Here is a 17,278-nt window from a genome sequence, read left to right as displayed (position 1 = left end):
TTTCTCCAGCTTCATTTCCACCTTCACAATAGTTATGTAGTCATTTTTCTCATAATTACAGAAAACAGCCACACATGTCATAAGAAACTTCTGATTAAGGTCACACTGTCCACACAGGGAGGTCCGCTTTCCTGGCTACAATTCTACCAGTTTTTTTCACATTACCTTGGAATCAGCCACTTCACTTAGATCTAAATCCTCAATGACCTTGTTGATCCTCTCATTTTTTTCATGATTTGTCATAGTTGTTGGAAGCCGAAGAGCTGCTGAGAACTGCAAATTTTCTCTCACTGTCAGGGTGTTGATCAGGACATTATTCTGAAGGAAAATACAATTTTCATGAGACATACTGAATCTTTTCTTAGACTATTCCTCTAGTATATGTAACTCAATAGATGAAAATAACAAACCCAAGAAAATGCTGTAGTTAATGCTGTGTTTTCAACTCTGCTAACTACACAGACTCCATATACAGACAGCTGCAGAGCCCAGGGAGGAATTTCAACACCCATCTGAACATCCAAGTGGAGCACAGGGAAGTATGATATGACTACTGGCAGACACATTCAAGTATGTTCTGAGGAAGGAAAAGAGGCAGGGAGCGCAAAAACAGATATCAGCAGACCCTTCTGAAAATGACACAAGTAGAATTGATATCCGTGCCCTACATAGGTCATATTCCAGGTCCTCTCAGCCTTTCCATTTAACTCCACCCTCTTTCTAATAGGAAATTATGAGAAGCAGATGTAAGAAAAGTTGATTCTATGAGTATGTCACAAAATCAACTAGAAGCACAATAAACTGCAAACCAAGGCACTTCCCTATATAGAAACATATGAAACCTAAAAGTAAACCAACTAATACTTACTTGAACCACAAAACCTGAATAATATTTGAAATTGGCAGGTCGAGGTCCTCCATTGATCAAGACATCTCCGGATAATCCACTTAGATCTTTCCTTGCAGCTAAAATGTTTAGCAACCTACAAAAGGACAAATATGGTACAGCTTTTTTTCCCCTTCAATACAGGCCACCTCTCTCAGCTACTGTTAGTTCAAATTCTGTACAAGCTATAAAATTAACTAATTAAGAGATATATGACTTAACTAAAACTTTGTACATATGTGTGTTTGTGTGTTTCTGTGTGTTTGTGTATGTGTATGTGTGTTTACATTCAAATTCTCATCTTCCTTTTCATTTGTGCCATAAGAAAGCACAGAAATATAAAAGCAAGGCAAATTTGGCTTATCCTGCATAGACCTCCCAAAGGACCTTCCTGTCCATCTGACATTGGTGGATCCAACCTAGGAAATGTGCTCTTTTATCTAAATGTGTCTTCAATTATTCCTATGTTCCATCTCCCCACATTTAATCTTATTCCCTTCTTATTCTTCCTCATTAGCTCATAGTAGGTTCGACAGGTGTACCTCAACCACTTTATGATGCTGTATTAGTGAGACTGATAAAAGTTATTTCTAAAAGCACACTGAAACTACAAAAATAAAGCTGACTTATAATTTCTGTTATACTCACAAAGACTTGTTTTGACCTTTGGGTACCATAATGGCATTGAGACCAGGTTTCATGATTCCACTGAAACACAAAAGCAAAAATGAGTAATGATTCCATTTTAAACAAAGTTCTTTTAAATTAGGATCTATGTCAAATACACTTAAAGAAATTTCATGAAATTGCATCAGATTCCCATTAACATCTCTTAATTATTTTTTTTAAAAAAAGAAGCAGGAAATTACTTACTGAAAATAGGTATATTCTGACTGAACAGAAGTTAGTCACATTCCTACCTGTGACTTTATGCTCACATAGTGTGTCAGTCATTTATATTAGACTTGCCCTTCCCCTTCCTTTCTTAATAGGAATACGATGGATGTCCTGTGAGTAGGGCAACAGACACCAGAATCTGGGAATACAGGATGGGAAGCAGTGAGAGAGTAGAGGGGAAAAGTTGTAGGCTGTGAAGAAGCTTATATGAGAAAATAAAAGAACTGAACAAATCAGTAATTATATTAAGACTATGAAGAGGCATTTTTTTCACTGTTTTTAAATAGACTTTTTAAAAAATACATTTTTAAACATGGAAAATGTGTGAAGAATCTACAGTGCTAGATTGGAATTGGTGCATTAATTAGAAGAAATAGGTTTTAATCTACACAATAGTTATAGAAGAGTATAGATGGAAGGGTGCTGAGGAACCATCTGCCATCCTCCACTTACCCCTCCTGGACAGAACCACAACCTCATGCACTTGCATAAGGGATTCAGTTTTATTTTTTTAAACAAAGTTTTATATATATATATATATATATATATATATATATATATATACACATACACATACACACACACACACACACATACACACACAGTGTGTGTGTGTACGCATGTTCATGCATATATATATTCTCTAGGCATGTCCACTGAGGTGGTTTAATTCTAAAGACACATGAATAGCAATGAGCATTCTAAACACTCAGATGATGGTTTATAAATACCATTCTCCACAATTCCACAGAATGAACATCAGCTGATTCTGGCCTAGGGTTAGTGCACAGTTTGGATTTTTTTTTGTAATAGGATTAAACCTAGGGACTCATACATGATAAACAAGTACTCTATATTTGAGCTACAGCTTCAGCCTTTTTAAAATTTTACTTTGATACAGGGTCTTTCTAAATTGTCCAGTCTGGACTTGAATTGTGATTCTCCTGTTTTGGTGTCCTGAATAACTAGGATTATAGGTGTATGCCTCAACATTAAAAGTATATGGAACTTCTAGCTATAACAAGAAAATACTCAAAGAATGAAAGAATAAGTCAAAACAGTGAAGGAGGAAGGGAACTCAAATTGAACGGTCTCCCACTGACTAAGTTCAGACCAACAGAAGTATCAAGATAAATAACAATAATAATACATTACCACTAAGTGTTATTGAAAGAGGAATCCTTGACTATTGTCAATAGAGTAAATTAAAGAGGAAATGGTAAACTGAAGCTTTTTCCTCTTAGTTTCATGCAAATTATGAGATAATGGAAATAAATCACCCTTTGGTAACTATCATATTTTATGATCCAGACAGGAGTCATGAATGGGAGCTGAAGCTGGTGAGTTGGAATATAATAAGGAGCAAGATTCTGGATTAATGTCAGAGCACCACCCTTCACAATAGTAATGAAGTGCAAAGAGGAAAATGGTGACACTGTGGTGAAATTTGACAGACAAATGCATGACCAGGTGATCAATTTTAACATCACCTGGAGTGGGATGGAATTAGAAGGTACCAGTCTGGATGAGCCTGAAGAAACATGATGTGGTGAGGAGCACAGTGATGGACAGCCCTCAGAACCACTCCTGCCTTCATTCTGAGGATACATGTCTCCTCAGCTGCTTCCAGACAACAAATGAGTGATGACACAGGAGGGTCCTTCTTTCTAGAAAGTAAGGCTGAAAGAGCTAGGAATAGAAAATGATCATGTGAACAGTCTGCTCTCAAATAATTCCCAAAATACACTAGTAAAGATGCATGAAAAAGGAGACACAGTAGGGCCAGGCTCAGTGGCATGCGCCTGTTATCCCAGTGGCTTGGGAGGTGGAGGCTGGAGGATGTCAAGTTCAAAGCCAGTTTCAGCAATTTACTGAGGCACTAAGCAATTCAGTGAGACTCTGTCTCTAATAAAATACAACATAAGTCTAGGGATGTGGCTCAATGGTCAAGTGCCCCTGAGTTCATTCCCCCGTACCCTGCCCCCGAAGAAAAAGACACAATGATGGGAGTAAACAGTGGAATGTAAACATGTAAGGAGTCTAGTGAAAGGATTATGTTCATTCAGGTTTATGTTTGAAATAATTTAAAAAATAATCATTAATCTGAAAATTTCCCAAAGAGAAGAATGAATTTTCCTCACCATTATAGAATATTCATAAATCTTCAGGAATGGATAATTTTTTCCCATAGTTATTAAACATTGGTAAGGAAAAGTTCAAGCGCTGTGTATGAAGACAAACTAAGCTTAAGGGAAAGTTTTTCATGAGGTATGAAAATCTTTTCAATTCTCAAGGTCAAATTTGGTTTAACTTCTTCTTACAAAAGGAAAGCAAAAAAGTATCCAAAGGAAAATCGAGATTCTCACCACATTTCTTGGAATATACTTACTGTTTTGAACGGTGACTTGTGCTATCAAATACAAATAAAAAATAATATGAGTAACTCTTCCTCCATCCAATAGCCTACTAACCTGAAGTGCAGACAGGAGAAAGATCTGAAACACAACAACCAAAAATGGGTGTCCTTTCCCACAGATACTTACACCAGAAACACGAGAAACAACAGTCCCCGAAATTGTTAAAATTGAAAGAACTTCAAGATTTGACTGCACTTTTATTAGCCTAAGAGAACAAAACCATGACCCCTGTCCTTTGCTGAGAGGCACAACACTGAGCTTTAAGCACAACAAGAAGTCTTGAGAAGATGTGACACATAGGGTATCCCATCACTAGTCTACTTGGAGGAAAAGATAATCTAGAGGTGTTTGGGAGTGTGGCTCAGTGGTAGCAAGATGGCTCACTGTGCACAAGGCCAAGGGCTTGATTCCCAAAACCAAAGTGGGCAGGGGCAGGTAAATGTACCCTCACATGAAGAATGCACTTTATATGTATTTAGCCTACACATATTCAAATCAAATTACCTTTTACCTCTTTCAACACAAAATCTGAAAGTACCAATATTGTCTTGATTATCTCACAAAACTCTTGTCAGCTTTTCATAAGTCAATTCTATCTAATCATTAACAAAGGATAAAAGCTTTAGATCCACTATTCCTCTTCTTATTCACCTGGTCAGGATTTCTTAACCAACACAAGAGAGACAAGAAGCAGGCATGACAGCAGGTATTGCCAGGGAAGAGTTACAATCCTGCACAGAGCCCCTGAGCTCAGCCCATGAACCCTCAGATCTTCACCATTTTTCTCTCAGGCACACCCCAATACTGTCTACCCAACCCTGTCACTTCCTTGTCTTCTGAAAGATGTTAGGCACTAATGACAGTAAAGACCACAGATGCATACAAAATGTCAAGAAAACAGGTCAAACACCTGATTTTATATAGAGCTACAACCATACCAGGACTCTTATAACCACTTTCCCAGCCTTGGAGAGTCAGAAAAAGTTGCTTGCTTACACTAGGAGTAGTTATTTCCTCTAGTGAAAAACAAAACAAAACAAACAAACAAAAAAACAACAACAACAAGAAACAAGTGTTGCCAGGGCAAATCAAAATTCATTTCCCCTCATGATTATCTCACAAAACTCTTGTCAGCTTTTTATTAGTCAATTCTATCTAATCATTAGAGGGAAGCGCAGTTCTCTAGCAATCAGACAAACATTAACAACCCAAATGGCCAGCATCTGTGAGCTCATATAGATACAAGTAGCGAGAGGTTCCAAACTCACTGCCACTTTAATAATTAAATGACACATTAATTGCACAGTCATAAAAACAAACACAACACGATGCAGTTCATAAATTCTCTTCAAAGTTTAAACTACCTGATAACTGATTCAATCATATCAGTCCTTGTTTAGCCTAAAGGAAAGAAAGCATGCATCTATATGTCTCTACAAAACTTGTACTCAAATGCTCACAGCAGTCTATTGGTAGTAAGCAAAGCCTATAGGTCAATAAAGTGAACTTTTAAAAAATTCATGCACATACCTGACATTTGATAGTATTTCTTTCTCAACCATTCTTCGTTGGAGCAGAGAGCCACTCTTCACTTGTACTCGATAGCAGATATTATGAAAACTCAGCACTGCTCCTTGGGTAATTGTCTCCTGGTCACCAGCAATCATCTCAGGGAGGTCATTGGTGTATCTTTGTAGCATTGGGATAACAACCTGGTCATTACTGGAAGACATCTTCAGTGGCTTTGCCTTTCTGTGGAGGGAAAAGTAATAGTAAGTTGATATTCCTTATAAATGAAATTGTAAACTCTAGATACCAATTCATTAAAAACAAGATGGTTTTAAACTGTGCTGCAGTGAGTAAATTCTTTTCCAATGAACAAACAGCCTGCATCACTATGATAAGAATAACCTTAGAACCTAAAACGAGAGACAGATGAAACTTTAAATGCTTGTACTCAAATTAGATGTCAGATAAATTCCAATAAGCAAAATAGTCGAGTATGAAAATTACCTACAACTCATAAAGGAGAAAAAAGACAAGTGAGCCAGGTACATTGGCACATGCACACCTGTAAGCCCAGTGAATCTGAAGTCTGAGGCAGGAGGATTGCAATCTCAGAGGTCAACCTGGGCAACTTAGCAAGACCCTGTCTCAAAAGAAATATAAATGTACCTCAGTGGTACAGAACCCTTGGGTTCAATTCCCAGTACTTAAAAAAAAAGAAAGGTAAGGACTGCTCCTGACTTCAAAAAGCATATTATGATACAGCTTCAGTTCTGGGACAGCCTACATGAGCATCATAATATCCCCTGTACTTTTTTTAATGTTGGAAGTGTTCATAGTGTTGTTACCAAAAAGGGCTTAGACAAGCAGACAGAGACAGGAGAATTCTCTGTATTTAGAGTCCAGACTTCACATATCTGGTTATTATGTACTTTCAGTCAAGTAAGAAGGTAATCTACAATATTGTTTACAATGCAACAGATTTCATTACTAGGAAAACATTTAAATTCTAGGAAGATATCAAATTAAGTATAAAAATGATTAAGTTAATTAAACCAATAGTTAAGCAGATCAAGACTTGAAAACAAAAACTGAAAAAAGAAATAAAAATTAAGAATTCAAGCCATAAGTGGTTGTGCATACCTACAGTCCTAGCTATATGATTAGGCTGAGGCAGGATCATCATGAATTCCAGGTAGCACTGGTAGTACAGTGAGACTCTGTCTCTTATAAAAAAAAAAATAAGGGACTGTGGGAGTGTAGCATAGTGGTAGAGTGCATGTTTGAGACCATGAGTTTGACCCCAGTACAGGGGGAAAAAACATTAAGCATTCAATAGTTGAGTTTAGCTACAGTTTAAACAATGACAATGGAAGAGAATTAGTAGAGTTTACTGAATTGAAGAGAATTACATAAAAGAGGATAAGGAACACAGGGCATAATAGGAAGAGCCTGATCTATATGTAACTAGAGATGTGGGAGAGGAGGGAAAAATGAAGCAGCATCAGTCATTAAAAAAAATACTGGCCATAGTTTGGAGGTTGAAGCAGGCAGACTGCATGTAAGGGCAAAACCACAATTTTAAAGTTTAATATGTTGGAGGCAACAGCAACTTCAGAATCCATATGAAAGATCTTTGTCATTCCCATCCCTTGACCTTCTCTCCTCTAATGATCTTGTCCTCCCTACTCTGCTTCACTATGCCTATTTCTGGTCCCCCTTGTCTAAACAATATCACATCAGTACCACTAAACAAAGAACTGGTAACTCTGGTCGCCTTTGTTTTCCAGTATAGTTATATTGATTAAAATTCCTTTACTGCTTTTTGACATTACCTTTTCTGCCAGTTTTTAGAGACTAGTGGCTGGACCTAAGTTTCTGGGACTCCACCACATTGGACCTCTGGCCTAGGACTTCAGAAACAATACTTAAAGCAAGCAAAATTATAACTATGATATTTACAACTACGACAAGCCATTTCAAGAAGTACACTTAGAACATGCACTGCTGCATGCATTATGGAAACACTGAAAGGGCTCTTCCATTGCCAATCCTCAGTCTCCTCTGCATCCTTGTGTGATACACACACGAAAGACACAGCCCTCAAAAGTAAACGCCAGATAAAGCTTCTCTGAAGAGACACAATGTTATCCCCTTTATTATCACTAAACTGTGTGACAGACCATTCTGTATTCATTATGGCCTCCTTGGTGTAACATAATTATTAAGTGCAGAGGGCCCTTGAGTCAGCCCATGTCCATTGTAATGTGCTCCCTCATGGCAGCTTTCTACTCTAGGTTGTATATGATTTTGTAAACATCATATTTATGCTCACTTCAAATGCTTCAAGGATGCTTAATGACAATAAATGCAGAAACAGATTTTGCACGCTTGTGTAATTTAATACACCTTGTTTCAAAAAGAATGTGTTTCCTAAGAGAATTCCTGTATAATACCCAGGACCTGGAATAAAGATGCCCAATGTACATTTGTTACTATGAATCTCTATACATTTCTGAAAAAATAATCAGCAATTACATTTCCATTATTAGGTAAGAAAATAAAATAAGGTACTATTATAGATACACACACAAGCTGATATATTTACAACTTAATTTTTTTGGTCATATATTTGAACATTTTTAGCATTATTTTTATATGTATTGTAAAAGGCTGATTAATTTTTAAAGTTAATTATTAAAACTTAACCACTCACAGAAAAATTACAAAAGGAAATTCAATAATTCTTCAACAAACCACCCAAACTTGGAGTTAAACTTCATTTCCTGTGAATTAAAAAACGACCCAATATATTAGTCAATGCCTTTAAAATATGTATGTGAACAAAATTCTCCTACTCCTTTAGGAACTCCTAAGCTCAGTAAATTTATGTCCATTCAATATCAATTCCATTTATCTTCACACACTTGGAGACACGTAAGGATTTTACCTTAACCAACCTGCAAAAACCCACTATAATCAACTGCTCCACCACATCATTTTCTGAAAATCCATTCTGAATCGTCAGTTTGTATTTCATACTCATTTTCAAATGAAACTGCCAGGTTCTGCACATATAATGACTTAAGACTCTCCACTTGAGCCTACGAATATCCAGTTGGCAAGTAAAAGAAGGATTAAAATCTTGGAATCTCTGGATCCATGTTACATCTGTCTCCTTTACTCTCAGTCACCTTGGATTCTGGAAATGACAGACCTGACCAATAAACCCCTTGTGATGAGTGGAAACTACCCCTGCACACACCATACAAAACACACATACACATACAACTAGGAAATACCAGCTTTCTTATCTCCACCAGGTTCCCACCAGACCAACTGTGAGAATGATCACGCATGCCATAGTTTGACAAAAGCTGCCTAACTATGGATACTTCTATGTAGTTCCCCTTGTCTTAATAATCTAGAAGTTCATATCAATGCCCCCAAATACAGGGTCTGGAAACACTGGTCTACTTCCCAGTATACCTATGCTGATTAAACTTCCTTTCCGCTTTTCACCATTACTCTTTCATTTGATTTTGAGACAAGGGACAGAACTGATTGCTAACTCCTCCCTACCCCACCCCCATTTCATCAGGCCTCTGGACTATGACTCTGGTTAACAAAAACTCCCATAATCTCACTTGAGCAGCATGCTTGCTATTTTTTAACAAATCACAATATAAACCAACTTTCCTGCCAAACAAATTTGCCCAAGTTGTGTGTGCTCAGAGGCAGGGCAGTTAACAGGTCTTGACTCAAACATTGAGAGGAGTCAGCTGGATCTTTCAAACAGGTCCAAAGAAACAGCTTCCTCTTAATATGATGCCAATCATTTTCTGCTGTGCTGTTGAATTCCTGAAGAGCTTTCCCCAAATACCCCTGGCTCCTTTCAGGGCCGCCTCCTTCCTGCAGTCTGGGACCACCATGAAAAATCTGACCCCTTAAAATTAAGAGCATAGAAATTCTGAGTGGGGAAATGAGACTGGCCCACCTCCCCTTAAAAGAGGGTCAAATGCTTCTCAGCAACAGGTACAAGTGAATAAACACAAAGACCCTTACTTTTTTTCAAGGAACCAGCCTAACACTTCGTCAGAGCCACGTCTCCCTCTGACTCCCCAGACAGCCTCCCAACGTATTCACTTGGGGTTTTACCCACAAGCCAAGTCCAGTGGGGGGTTTCGGGGCTCCCCATCCCCCAGAGTTCTGGGGACCTGGTCTGTGCAGATCCTGGACCACGCCCACAGCCACCACAGAGACCTTCACAGGACCCAGAGGTCCCCAGTGAATCTGCTGTCTTGGGGTCAGCCACTCACCACTGGAGGCGCCTGGGAAGGTGCGGGCGGCCCAGCTCAGTGCTGCGGGTGGGGAAGAAGTGGTGTGGACGAGGCTTCGTCATACCGGGATCCAGCTTCCGGCGGCTGCCTCCCAAGAGCTGGCTCCCCAAAGCCCAGACAGTAAAACGAAAGAGGAAGGGGTGGTACTGCTACCAGGAAGCAGTAAGTAAGCATCAGGGGGCCTGAGAGCCCAGGTTCTTGCAGAGTGTCCCAAGATAAGAAGAGGAAGCCCTGCTGGTTGAAATAAGCCCTCACAGGGAGGGAGGAAGGGGTGCTGTCATGCACGCTGCAGGGCTGACACTTGCTGTTGGCAACATGGAACACCTCCCTCTTCTTCACCAGTGCTTCTCATTGACTAATGTACAGAACTTTTCCTGCAAGTTGGTGAGGAACACATCCAATTATTAGTTTAAACCTACTAATCCTTTGATTTATGTGTGGAACTTCAGTTTTACAGAATTCCTGCTAATATTTGTCCTATTTTCTTTATTTTTTCCTTTGAGGCAATGAGGATCGAACTCGGGGCTTTGAGAATCCTAGGCAAGCTGTCTAGCTCTGAGCAACATTTTCAGCCCTCTTTAAATTTTATTTTGAGATAGGAACTTGCTAAGTTGCCTACACTGGCCTAGAATTGCAATCCTACCTCAGCCTCCTGGCTAGTTGTGATCATTGGTGAGGGCCATGGTGGCCAGCTCAGTGTGTCCTTATTTTATGTCCACCATAGACTTGTTAGAATACATTCCAGCACAGAGCAAGCAAAGAATTTATGTTTCCTGTGCAAAGTGGCAGCTTCATTAAGGCCTGATACTTGAGCCAAAGACATCTTGGTTCTACTATCTACATCTGGTATAGTGACATGTTATAGCAATTTCATCTCCTTATTGGCCCATGGGTAATCATGGGAAAAAAGTTGATTTCTAATGGCTTAAGTTTATATGTTAAGCTTGTTTATCCTTTTGTTAATTAATTTTCAGAATTTATGGTTTTAAAATGCTTCTTGGTTATGTTATTTGTGGTTTGTTTTCTATTTGGGGGGATATGCTCATTTTTTTTTCTTTTTCTTTCATTCTTATTTTTGTTTGTTTTAAATTTAGAGCAACAGAAATTCATTGTCTTGAAGTTCTGGAACTAGAAGTCCAAATAAAGTGAAGGTAGGGTTATGTTCCCTCTAAAACTGTAGGGATCCTTCCTTGCCTCCATGTCACTCCCAGTGATTGCTAGCAACTCTTGGTCTCTTTGGCATGGATCTGTATCACTCAAATTCTCTGTCTTCATGTAGAACTCTTCCTTTCTCTGTCTTCACTAGGTGCTCTCCCTGCCTCTGTCTTTAAGTGGACAACCTATTATAAGCACACCTGTCCAGCTAATTTTTAATTTTATGGATATACTGTATTTCTCTTCTTGGCTTAGCATAGTACCAAGTTTTGTAAATATTCCAGAGATACCTAAAGAAGAAACTAAGTGATCTCTTTTGATAGTAGAGACTGAATATCCCTTATTAGAAATACCTGAGACTAGAAGTGTTTCAGACTTTGGACTTTTTTAGATGTTGGTCTGTTTGCATACATATCCTGTGATATTTGGGGGATGTGACCCAAGTTCATATAATCTTTGCATGAATGTAATTTATACAATATCAATGTACAACATTTTAATAATTTCATGGATAAAACAAAATTATATTGCATGGAAATTTCCATTTGTAGTATTATACCTGCCCCTCAAAGAGTTTCAGATTTTGGAACAATTTCAGATTTAGGGACATGCATCTTGTGTGAAGTTAGATGTGTATATATTATGTCACATATTCATTTCAAACCCTTCATATGTATAGGTCATTTTTGTCTACTTTCTCTGTCAAAGATTGAGATATGTAGGGTTAAGTTTCCAACTACAATGTAATTTTCCTATTGCTCTTCATATACAATCTGGTATTGTTTTATATATCTTAAAGCTCTGTTATTCCATATATAAAATTCATGATAATTAAATCATGTGTGTGAACCATTTATCCATATTAAATAACTTTTGTTAGATTCCATAGTCAACCTATCGAGTATAAGACTCCTTTACCCCTTTTAAGAAGCATTTCCTTCTCATATATTTTCTCAAAATTCCATTTGTCTTTAATTTTACTTTGAGGGGTCTTATACAAATTCTAAGGTGATTTTTAAATTTTTAACCAATATTTGGAAACTCTGTCATCAGTAAAAGTTTAAATCATTTTTATTTATACTTTAGCCAAATTTCTATCACCTTAATTCTTTCTTTTTTTATACTTTTACATAATTTTTATTAATTTCTTAATTTTAATTCTTTTATTAATTTCTTTTCTTTGCTCTTTCATTCATGCCATGCAATTTACACAGAGATATGAATTTATTTGTTTTTAATATTTGTATCACCATTTCCCCAACAATATTAAGAATACAATAGTATCTATTAACTATTTTGAAATAATACACCATGTTTTAAAGGCAGCTTTTGGTAGTTTACATGCTGGTAGTTTGATGCTCTGTGTCTTATGTTTTGTTCTGGCTTAGTTTTTGGAAAATTAGGGGTTGGTACAGGATTACAATAACAGAAGAAAATATGTGCACATGGATACATATGTGTCCTTTAGCTGATGTATTGTAATATTCACTTTTCCTTTCTGGTCCTCACTTCAGGTTCTCTGTTCCATGTGGCTGCTGTGTCCTTCACAATTCATTTCATTTAGTGAGAGTGAGTGCCACCTTCCAAGTCTTTTGAATATGCTGATTTCCCCATTGGTAATGAAAGGAGAAGTGATGCAACTGTCACATCCCAGTTGCATTTTAAGGTGTTCAAATGCTTTCATATACATTTCTTTAGCTGGGATTCACAAAACCTCTAGATAATATTATGCTCATTTTCTTGAAAATAGAAATCAAACCCAGGAGAGTTAATAGCTGTCCAAAATCCCAAGACACCAAGCCTTAGAATCATGAATATCAGAGTCAGACAGGATGGAGCAAAGATGAAACACTGACTCAAACTGTCTGACACTAAATCCAGGGGTCATAGAATTATGATGTAGCTGACTTCTGAAGTGTGTAGAATTGGCACTCAAATACAGCTGAGACAGCCCAGGATTTAGGGAAGGTGAGAAACTATGTTCATGTTTGCTCATTAAAGATGTTTCAATAATCATTGAAAGCTGAAAGGCTTTGTTTCTTTGGCTGTCCAGCAGGGGGTGCTTTACAACCAAGGAGATCTGTTGCTTCTCTCTTACTGTACAAAACCAATATAAAGTTTCCAAGAATTTCAAAAGTGAAAGTCAATATTGGGTTTGGAACACAACAGGAAAATAAAGGAGGTACATTTTTTAAATTAGTAGCTAAGATACCTATATTTACTTATTATGCATAACTATACCATTATTTAGAATTCAAATATTTTAAGTAATTTTTCAAAATTCCTAAAGATAAACTGCAAACCCACAGGTGAGAAAATAGAAGAATGCTCTATATTAATCTATCCAAAGCACCTTCTACTTTCATATTAGTTGAAAGAAATTAACTTGTTTAGGTGTTTTAGGAAACTTCACTCCCTAAACTTTCATGTCAGCTTTGTCCCATCAATTGGCTCAGAATCCACAGAAGGCCTCTGCAGACTGTATCATATCTGTGTCCATCTCTATATTGGAAATTCTCAGACAGCTTGTTCCCTGGGGAAATTATGAGCTCCTTTTCTGGAAGGATAAGTAGGCTCTTGTTAATCTTCATGTACAATACCTGTTCCATGAATATGAATGTTAGAATTCTACACCCTTAACTAGGGCCCAATACAGGTCTAGGTATGGCAGGTCATGTAGCTCTAGAAGATGACTGTTCTTGTCCTACCAACTTTGATTTATAGCATAACAGGTGAGGGCATCTTACTAGGGTATCTGAAAATTATTCCTAATCCTTCTGCTATATTACACAAGTGGCATATAAGATAGATAGATAGATAGATAGATAGATAGATAGATAGATAGATAGATAGATAGATATTTATTGCTATTAACAAATGTGGGTTTTGAATGTCTTGGTCACGAAGAAAAGGATCTATGTGACCTGACATCATAATTTCAGCAAAGCTTAGAAGGTGATTCTCCCTTCCATGCCCTACCAGAGTCAACAATATCAGGAGGACCACCTTGAGACTTATCGAGAGCTTGTTTTACTATACTTATATATCATGTTTTCACCCTCCATGAATCAGTTGATGCACTGTGGTTGATACTATATTTTGGCTATTTTGAATAGTGCTGCAATAATGGGAGTGCAGAGATCTTTTGAATATACTGATTTCATTTCCTTATACATTTTAGTGAGGTTGCTAGCACATATGGTATTTCCACTTTTAGTTTGTTAGGGAATCTCCAAATAAAGTATAGTTATATAAAGTTTGAATTGGAGAGGCAAAATTTTTCTGGTTTAAAATTCCTATTTCTCAAAGGTATATTTGTGATTTTAAATTTATATTGACACATATGCATATTTGAAGGATTTCTCTGGTTTTTTTTGTGTGTGTGCTCTTTGGTAAATATACTTCCAATGTCTAGTATATTAAGAAAGAATTATTATCCAAAGTACATGTATGAAGACACAAATTGGTGTGAATATATTTGTATACAACCAGAGATGTGAAAAATTGTCCTCTATATGTGTAATAAAAATTGTAATTCATTCTGCTGTCGCATATAAATTTTTAAAATCAATAAAACAAAATAAAGAATGCTTGTTCCTTTTTAGATTGTGACAGTAGCACCAGGGCACTGAAGCAGGGAAGGATAACACAAATGGAGCAAGAGAGAAACACAGTGGACCAATTGGCATGGGAACACCTGTAGAACAGAAAGGCAGTCTGAGCTTAGATGATTTAGAGGTGGCACAGTGAGCAGTATGTGAAATGTTGTCCATGATTCTCAACTTGTGAGCAGAAAGCTGAAGCAGGGAGCAGTCTTGTGGGGCTCATGCTGGATCATGCTGTGGGAAACCTGGGAGATCATAGCAAATATTGTCTCATTGTGCCAGCTAGCACATACTATGTGGCCTGAATGTGATTAAAACAGAGATGATTGCATACAGGGGAATTAAGGTCAGGGATTCAGAGGGGAGTGAAACTCTCTTTCCCTTTATGACTGGTGCTTGCACGACCATCTGGAGAGTGTTGGGAACTGAACAGGTGGATTTGACTACATTCAGGGAGACTTGGATATTTATGGGTGGTAAAATGTACAAGACCTGCCTTTCCTCTTTCTTTTTTTTTATTGTTGGTCATTCAAAACAGCCTTTCCTCTTTCAATCAAGGCAATTGGTTAGCCCACAGTATGTGTTGAAATTTTGGGAAGCCCCTGAGGTTCAGATAACCATCAGAAATCAACCTGTGCCCACCCCTAGAGATGTGTTGATCTAATCTCTATGCAGTAGAAAACAGCCAACAATTTCCACAGATCCTAGATGTCAGTCATTGGAACTTCCTATTTAGGTCTAACTCTGCATCAACCCTGCCCTACAATTGTAATCAATCTAATATGTTCAGACAGAACTCCAATAGAGAGTACTTCCCATTGTATCCTACCTCATGCTGGTAAACAATGAAGCTGACAGCCATTTCAGTCAATTTCTGTTCCCAACACTCCTGCCAGCCACTTGGTAAGCAACACAAAAGAAGGAAGGGTTTAATATCCCAAGCACTTGCCAACTCTAAGGGGTGAATAGCCCAAGAAGAAATAGATCATATCAGAATCTCTGGGACACTATGAAGACAATTCTAATAGGAAAGTTTATAGCCATGTGTGTCCACATAAAATAATCATAAATGTCCCAAATAAACAACCTAATAATGCATCACAAGATATAGAAAACCAAGAATAAACAAATTATAAAATGAGTAGAATTGATAAAATAATTAACATCAGAGTCAAAATTAATACAATACAGAATAAAGAAGATACAAAGAATCGATGAAATGAATGGTTAATTTTCTGAAAAGATAATCAGACTAATAAATGCTTAATCAAACTAACCAAAAGAAAGACAAGACCCAAATTTATAAAATGAAAGAAAAGGGATATCACTTAGACATCTTGGAAATCCAGAAGATTATTAAGCAATATTTTGAAAATCTTTAAATCAATAAATTGGAAAATGTAGAAAAAATAGATATATTTGTAGATATATTCCTCCCTCCCCCCAAAAAAACTGCACTTAGAGGATATAAAAAATGCAGACAGAACAAAAGCAAGTAATGTAATTGAAACAGTAACATAAAGACTTCCAACACAGAGAAGGCCATGATGACAGGAATTCTCTGAAAATTCTACCAGTATTTTAAGTAAGTACTACTGCCAATACTCCTCAAACTATTACATGAAATAGAAGGGGTGCAACACTTCCAAATTCATTCTAGTATCACTCTGATTTATAAACCACAGGACATATTCAGGAAGGAAATCTACAAATCAATGTCCTTGGGGAAAACTGATGTAAAATCTAATCAAATAATATAAATTGCATTCAACAGCACATTAAGAAGATTTTACATCAAGACAAAGTTGATTTTATTTCAATGATTCAAAGATGGTTTAACTTATGCAAATCAATAAATTTAATTCATCACAAAAACTTAATTAAGCAGCTGGAATTGTGCTTCAGTGGTAGAACGCTTGCCTGGCTGATGTGAGGCTCTGGGTTTGATCCTCAGCACTGCATATAAATAAATAGATAGAAAAAAAGCATTTATAAAGAAAAATATTCTTAAATATGTATATAATTAAGGACAAAATCACATAATCATCTCAATATGTGCTTTGGGTTTCTCATACACAAGTTTTATAATGTTGAGCTGTTATTTCTATCCCTAGTTTCTTCAGATTTCTTAACATAAATGCATAACTACATTTAGTTAGTCTTTTTATACATTTATTGAGATTATCATATTACTTTTGTCCTTAATTCTATTTATTTGATAAATTGTATTTATTGGTTTTCACATGTTGAACAATACTTGCATCCCTATGGTGAAACCCACTTGATTATGGTGTAGTATCTTCTGAATATGTTTCTGAAAACAGTTGCTAATATTGTATTAAATTAGGTTTTTGGTATCAATGTTCAATAGGGATATTAATCTGTACTTTCCTTGTAACATCTTTACCTATTTTTGGCATCAGGTGATATGGCTTCAAAGAGTGAATTTGGGGGTCTTCTTTATCTTTCTAT

General features: G+C 36.9%; 1 protein-coding gene across 1 annotated transcript in view; it reads right to left on the bottom strand.

Moving 5' to 3' along the window:
• Window positions 1-10,079, bottom strand: part of LOC144257274 (broad substrate specificity ATP-binding cassette transporter ABCG2-like) — a 38,979-nt gene extending 28,900 nt beyond the window's left edge. Inside the window, exons 1-5 of the mRNA XM_077803426.1 lie at window positions 10,026-10,079; window positions 5,731-5,952; window positions 1,535-1,594; window positions 869-983; window positions 166-318 (exon numbers count right to left, since the gene is read on the bottom strand). Of these exons, the coding sequence (XP_077659552.1) occupies window positions 166-318; window positions 869-983; window positions 1,535-1,594; window positions 5,731-5,933 (531 nt within the window). The 5' untranslated portion in view covers window positions 5,934-5,952; window positions 10,026-10,079. The remainder of the gene's footprint in view (window positions 1-165; window positions 319-868; window positions 984-1,534; window positions 1,595-5,730; window positions 5,953-10,025) is intronic.
• Between the last annotated feature and the right edge of the window lie 7,199 nt (window positions 10,080-17,278).

This window comes from Urocitellus parryii, chromosome 10 (assembly GCF_045843805.1).
Source record: "Urocitellus parryii isolate mUroPar1 chromosome 10, mUroPar1.hap1, whole genome shotgun sequence".
Classification (NCBI taxonomy): domain Eukaryota; kingdom Metazoa; phylum Chordata; class Mammalia; order Rodentia; family Sciuridae; genus Urocitellus; species Urocitellus parryii.
Note: the sequence above shows the minus strand (reverse complement) of the source record. Positions and strands in the feature narration are given on the sequence as shown.